This window comes from Cuculus canorus, chromosome 4, assembly GCF_017976375.1.
Source record: "Cuculus canorus isolate bCucCan1 chromosome 4, bCucCan1.pri, whole genome shotgun sequence".
Taxonomy (NCBI): Eukaryota; Metazoa; Chordata; class Aves; order Cuculiformes; family Cuculidae; genus Cuculus; species Cuculus canorus.
In genome coordinates, this window is record NC_071404.1 from 52,714,878 (window position 1) to 52,721,957 (window position 7,080).

Genomic DNA, 7,080 nt, shown 5'->3' on the forward strand with positions numbered 1-7,080 from the left:
CTTTAAGATGCCCTGTTGCTTTAATTTCCTTTGGGACCAAAGTATTGCACAGCTTGTACAAAATGGGAAGGGGAGGAGGCAGATAAGGCAAGGAGAATTAGATCCACCCTGATAATGTGTACAGTAAAGAGATATAACAAAAACAGTGATAAAGGTCTGTTAAACATGTACAATTGATTCTATTCACCCCAGTGATGGAGAATGGTTCACCCAGGTGAGATGGGGGCAGGGACGGGTGGCCATAGGTGTGTGGGGTGGGTGAAGGCAGGGAGCAGCAACAACAGAAGGGGCAAAGGCAGTTGCTCGCTGCTGAGGTAAGGTCTGCGATGGGAGGGCCTGCGGTAGGAGCAAGAGCTCCTCCTGACCCATGGGACCTCTGTTGAGAGAGTGCACTGCCCGGGATGAGTTTGACCAAAACTTTTTATTGGCAAAAGCTTTTGATTCAAAGAGGTGTACTTTGGGGTCTTGGCCGGGCGTGGAAGCGTTGTCAAGAGGCAGCGGCGTCACCGAGTTCGTCGTGCTCGTCTCTTTGCCCCTGACAAAGGGAGATGCTGAGCGAGAAGGGTCTGTGTCAGGAGAGTGTCTGCTGTGCTGGTTCCTCTGCTGGATGTCGTGTGGCTGTGTCCTTCAAAAGAGCAGGACGCTGCGAATACTGAGAAGTGGAAAGGGAGGGAGGAGTTAGAGGTGCTGTGTCTGGGGGTGTTGAGGAGCAGGCATCAGGGCAGGCAGGTGTGCCTGAGGACTGGCTGCCTTCTTTCTCATCCAGCCTTTCCTAAGTCAGCTGCGTGAGATGGGAAGCAGGAGGGCACCCTTCAAAACCCTGCTGGAGGGAATCTCTCAGGAGCTAAGGCACCTTGTCCCTCCCCAAAGGTCTTGTTCTGCCGCTGTAGGACACGGTCTTCCTTTGGCTTTTCTGCAGTTGTTGCCAAGGACGCCCCTTATTCCACATTCTCCTCTTCCTGTCCCGTGCTTTCAAACAGTGCCCTGAGGGTCTGTGCTGGCTTCAGGGCAATGTCGGGGCTGTGGTATCTCTGCTAAGCTGAGCCATGGGCAGGAGGGTTCCCTGTGCTGAGCGCGGGCTCTTCCCTCTGGGCTATGGCAGATCCTCCCAACACATGGCTCTGGTCCCTGTCCCCACAAAAGGGTCGAGTGCTTCTTGCGAAGGCACTATTGCCTGCTCTGCTTGCCAGAGTGTTTGGGCTTGTTGAATTTTAGGTGAAGGTGGAGTTTTCTGTCGCTCGCTCCCGCTAGGCAGGGCTCACCTTTTTCCTGCTCGTAACAACTCAAATCCTTCATTCACTTCAGCAATCGGCAGCGTGTGCGTGATCAACAAGTCTGAGTTGATTTTCTTCTCCAAATAGCTGGAAACTAATTTGGGGATAGAATCTTTCATCCTCCAACCTAGAAATGGGAGAAAGCACCTTGAGTGAATAATTAGAGAAAAGCTGTTTTGCTAAAGTAACATTTGTAGAGTTTGCTGGTGCCAACCGGGTAGGAGCTCTCCTCTGAGGAGAATAGTAGAGCCGAGCAGAGACATTCCCTTCTCCCAGGCTGTGCTGACCTGTTAAACATGTTTGAAGATGTGCCCTTTTAAGCCGTGGTACCTCCTTCTTGGAATGCATCAAAATTAAAAGAACGAGACTCTAAATGTGAGAAAGTCCCGTCTTTGAGCTGGGAGTAGAGGTGGAGGGAGTGAGGAGGTCCCTGCGATGCAGCGTGCCCTCTTCTGGCATAAGACAGAAGCACTTGCATTGCAGTAAAATGCAAGCTGAGATCAGTTGTGGGGGGTTAAGGTGAGTATGTGTGAGTGACCACCTCTGAAAGTCCAGGTAGTGGGTTTGTGTGCAGCAGAGGGGCAGGAATGAGAGAAAGCAAGAGGATAGGAGAGGGAGGCATCTTGTAGTGGAAGGAGAGAGCAAGGTGCAACAGGAAGGTGTTAGTGGAGCAGCAAGGAATTGCTCTCGAGGAACATGTATCATCTTCCTAGACATACTGCAGAGTCAGACCTGAGTGACGACTTGTGAGAAATTTTCCTCTCCTTGAGACGAGAGTGGTTTTGTGCTTGTGTTTCAGTCTCCAGTTTGCATAGGCAGTTCTGTGTGTTGAAGTATGTGAAAGAGTTACAGGTTTATGAGTGTGTTTCATGCCTACCCGTGCAGTGGAAATGCAGTATTTAGTTGTGGTTTTGGTTTTGTTTTTTTTTTTTTTTTTTCCTGGAGAACCCTCTTAAAGAGCTTCCTTGTACTCTGCCGGTCTTGAAATATTCTTTGTGACCAAGGGCTTAGTGAATAATGACTGTGAGGAAAAGTATCTTTTGTTTGACAGCTGCGGGCATCACTCAGATGAGAAAACTCATTTCCAAAGGGAAAATTATTCGTATGCCCTGAGGGGTACCTGTCCTGCAGACACACTAGTGACAAGCGGCATGGATACCGCTGAGGGACTGAACAATTTTTTTTTGGTGTTTTCAGTGGTAATCTCTCTTCCCACATCTCTCAAGTCCCTGAACCTCAAGGCAGGGTCTGTGGGAATGAAATCCCTCTCATCAGAAGTGAAGATCAAATTCAAGACCACCTTGGGAATCTGGACCTAGCTGAGTCATGGGACCTGGCAAGATGCTTCCCACAGTCGTGAGGGAACTGTCTGATGTAGTGGCCATGCCACGCTCCATCCCATTTTAAAAGCTGTGGTGGTCAGGAGAAGCCCACAGTGACTGGAGAAAGGGGAACACCACATGCATTTTCCAAAAGGGTGAAAGGAGGACCCTGGCAACTACTGACTGGTTAATGTCAACTCTGTGCCTGGTTAGAAACATATGGGAGACAGGGAGGTGACATGTCTCCGTTTGCCTGACTAACTTAGTGGCGTTCTACAATGGAGAGACTGCATCAGCAGAAAAGGGAAGAGGTCTGGGTGTCGTTTCCCTCAACTTCTGTAAGGCCTCCGATCCATTCCCACACACCATTCTTGCCACTAATTTGGAGGGATCTGGGTCTACATCCAAGTGAAACCAGTAACGGAGAGTGTCCCTCAGGGTTCAGTACCGGGACCAATGCTCTTTAAAATCTTTGTCAATGACACAGGCAGAGATTGAGAACATCCACAGCAAGCCGGCAGGTGTGGCTGCCTTGAGGAGTGGGCCCAAAGGAATGTCATGAAGTTCAAGAATGCCGAGTGCAAATACCAGCACCTGGGTTGGGGCAACCTCCAGTACCAGTATAGAGAGGGGATTGAAGGCAGTGAGAGCAGCCCTGCAGAGAAGGAACTGGGAATACTGCTGGATGAAACATTGGCCATGGACTGGCAATGCCCAGAGAAGTTACTAATGCCCCATCCGTGGAAGTGTTCAGGGTCAGGTTGGATGGGGCCTTGAGTACCTGATCTAGTGAAAGATGTCCCTTCTCAAAGTAGAAGGGTTTAACTAGGTGGTCTGCAAAGTTCCCTTCCAAATCAAACCATACTGTGATGCTATGATTTGTAAACTGAAATGAAAGGAAAAGACTGAAAGGTCTAAAATGTTTTCTTGTGTTTCATACCTCCAAGCAGAGTCCCCTTCCAGGTACGCCCAGTCAGCAGAAGCATAGGATCAAGGGAAAGTACTGAATCAGCAGGCGGCTGCCCAATCATCACGCAGACACCAGTGTTCATGTTGCAGGAGGCCAGGGCAGCAATCTGGTGAGACAGGCAGGTGAGTTAGAGAACGCGCTGATGAGTTAGTCAGCAAAGTGTTCTTTCTGTGCAGTTGTCTGCCTTTTGCTGGTAACCTGAAAACACAGACTCCCTTCTGCAGCAGAGGAGGAGAACTCAGTGCCCGTTGTGAGACACGTACACAATTTTCTCCCAAGGCCAAGAGACTGCCTTTCTGAGGAAAGATGTGCCCGGCAGTGCAGGCAGCAGGCAAGGAACTGCCTGTGGGAGTGCCTTTTTCCAGATGGGAGCCTGTGAATGAGCAGTGAGGGAGGACACGTGCTGAAATGCCACCTACCATGGTATCTGGAAGCCCAATGGCCTCAAAGGAATAGTCCACACCATATCCGGTCATCTCAGTGATCACCTCCTGGATGGGCTTGTTGAAGTCCTGAGGACTGATGCATTCGGTGGCACCCAGCTCCTTGGCCTTGACAAACTTATCCTTGTTGATATCGATGGCAAAGATGCGGGAAGCTCCAGCTGCCTTGCAGCCTATGATAACAGAGAGGCCGACTCCTCCAAGGCCAAAGACAGCGCACGTGGAGCCTGGTTTTACCTGCATGACATGGGACCCTGTGAGTCTCCAGCATAATGAGGAGGATTGTGGTTGCAGAGGGCTGGTGAGGGTGCGAGGGCAGCCACATGCTGCTTGTGCTTGTCCTGCCGGAATACCGACCTTGGCAGTGTTGATGGCAGCCCCGTAGCCTGTAGAAAAGCCACAACCGAACAAGAAGACTTTGTCCAGAGGTGCAGCAGCGTCTATCTTGGCAACAGCATACTCAGGGACCACGGTGTATTCTGCAAAGGTGCTGGTCCAAAAGAAGTGGTGGATCTGCTTTCCTTTGCAAGTGAAACGGCTGGTCTTGTCAGGCAGCAGGTTTTGGGATTGTGTGAAGCTGTTGGGAGGCGCATGAATTTGTTATTCATCAAATAAAGCATCTGTAGGGGTGTCAGACTTATTGTCATACAACCAATCCCATTTAGGTGTGGGGGAAGAAGGATCAAACTCACTGTCCCCTCAGGCAGTAGTTGGATTCAGGATTCAGGCAGAAGCTGCATTCCCCGCAATGTGGTACGGCAAAGGGGATGACTTTGTCTCCTGGAACAAAGCAGATCCCTGTGAGGTGCCTCTTGCTCTGCAGGCCCTGAGGGTGCTGCCAGTTGGAGCGCCTCTGGTGAGCTTTCCAATGGCACCATCCCACCACAAATCGTCTGCTTTCTCTGCTGGGGGAAGATGCCCAGAGCCCCTCTTGTGTGCTTGAGGAACAGATGAGGGAAGAGAAGGAATGTGCGCTTGGGTTTTTGAGGCAGACACGGGAGCGGTGGTGAATTTCTGATCTCTGGGCAGCCTCATGCGCTTTGAGAGCGGACTCCTGGGTGCGTGTTTGTGTGTGCGTCTTACCTGGTTTCACGGAGGTCACGCCTTCTCCAACGCTTTCCACAATCCCAGCTCCTTCGTGGCCTGGAATGACTGGGAACTTCGCACCAGGAAAGGTACCTTTCAAAACGTGGTAATCCGTGTGACAGATGCCCGTGGCCACGATCTGTTTTAAGAGGAAGGAGGAGATGCTGAGCTTTGGAAATGGTCTCGCCTCTGTTTAACCCCGTTGATGGAAGGAGTTTTCTCAAGGGCTGCCCTGGACAGTGATGGCCCGTTGGTAGACACAGGTTCCTGCCACACATATTCAAGGTGTAGCCACAAGAATTCCAACCAGGGAGAAAAAAATATGAAAACATGGGTTTTTACCTTGATACGGACTTCACCTGCCTTTGGAGGTGCAACCTCCACCTCCTCAAGAGAGAATGGCTTGCCCGCGGCCCAGATGACAGCAGCTCTGCATCTGATAACCTGGAAGCAACAGAGGGGATTACGCTGCATGGGAATGTTTTCTTTTGGTGCACGTCCGGGCACGGTCGTCTTCCAATCACCTAAAGAGGGCTGCAGAGCGTGTGTCTGTGCACGCTCGAGCGTGCGCTGCTGGAACTGCACAACTGCCCTGTGCTGTTTCCTGGAGACTTGCTGGGTGGGTGGGTTTTGGTGGGAGAACTGAAGGACAGGAATACTCAGCTGTGCGTGAAGCCGAGTGATGTTCAATAAATACTGGTGCAGCATGAAGCGTGAAATGGAAAGATGATGTGAGGAGTGCAGGAGGGGTAAGGCTTGTGTTTTCCCTGGGAGTGTAGTCCTTGAAAGCCCGACCTGCCTTGCCTTGTGTCTTTGCTCTTGGTCCTGTAAGGTGTAGGGCTGAAGGTACCTGAGAGGGGTTAAGGCTTGGTCTCTGTCTGTCTGGCATCTGGATCATTTTTTTCTTTGCCAAAGGGATGATTTGGAGTGGTGTCTCCCAAACCCTGATCCGATCAACCCAAAGCTGTTCTGATGTCAGCAAAACGGAGCTTGCAGCTTGAAAGGGGTTTGGCGAGGGACAAGGTTGAATGTAGGAGACAAGTGGCTGCAAGCCTGCACCTCAGAAGAGCCGTGTTTCCCTGCCACAGCGGGAGCAAAGAGCGGGGCTGAGCAGGAGGGTGTTTTTCTGAGCGGTCCCGTTGAGTGTGTTCATTGCTGAGCTGCTGGGCAGAACAGGAGAGGAACGCACTCCGTAACGCAGGTACGGGCGTGTGCAGTTGTGTGAAAGCAGGAGCCTGTGTGATTCCAGGGGGTGTGGGTGGGACAGGGGAGCAAGGTCATAGGAAAGAGGGGGAGCAGTGGAGGTGCGCAGGCTGAGTCATTTGCAGCAATGGTCCCCAAGAGCAGTGCCCCTCGGAAAGGAAGGCGGGAAAGGAGTGGTCCTTACTTTTCCAGAAGTGGCCATGTGGTCTCAGCAGGGCTTTGCTGTCGCTGCAGCAGGCTGGAGGAAGGGTGCTGCGCGTCTGGCCAAAGCTCTGTGTTGTGAAATGGCCCAGCTGCGGGGTCGGAGGCACAGGTCAAGCGAGAGGCAGGGAGCGCGGAGGGGGGTCCTGGTGCGGGACCGTTGCTGGAGAGTGAGGAGCAGAGATGAATTTGTGTCCTGTGCCAGATGCTGAGGAGCTGGATAGCGGCAGGGAGGTGCCAAGAGTGGCAGTCACTCTCTGCACTAGTGGCTGGAGTCCTGTGGGAGGCTTTTATCATGGCCTTCAGGCCATGCCCTGCCCTCCCTGCCTGAAAGATTCTTGCTGTTCAGCAAGATTTTTCTTCTCTGGTTCCTTCCTGCAGGTGTGGAGGGAGGAGATTTGTGGCACTGCTGGGACATCATCGGGTCCACTTGTTGCCAACGGTCAACATTTGACCTGGCAAGAGTTCACACCAAGGTGTTTCCAAAGGGATTAAAAATTAAAATAAGTGAAAAAAAAAAGGAGAATAACAACATGGTATGGTGTAGAGACACACCTGTCCTTCTGATGTGCAGCTGAACC

General features: G+C 51.6%; 1 protein-coding gene across 1 annotated transcript; it reads right to left on the reverse strand.

Moving 5' to 3' along the window:
• Nucleotides 1-432: 432 nt before the first annotated feature.
• Nucleotides 433-6,773, reverse strand: LOC128852019 (alcohol dehydrogenase 1-like). Its single transcript, XM_054065253.1, has 9 exons — nt 6,483-6,773; nt 5,438-5,539; nt 5,093-5,234; nt 4,702-4,789; nt 4,367-4,586; nt 3,986-4,246; nt 3,537-3,672; nt 1,263-1,401; nt 433-652 (listed from the first exon to the last, which is right to left on the reverse strand). The coding sequence occupies exons 1-9, from the start codon at nt 6,498-6,500 to the stop codon at nt 628-630; spliced, it is 1,131 nt and encodes a 376-aa protein (XP_053921228.1). The 5' UTR covers nt 6,501-6,773; the 3' UTR covers nt 433-627.
• Between the last annotated feature and the right edge of the window lie 307 nt (nt 6,774-7,080).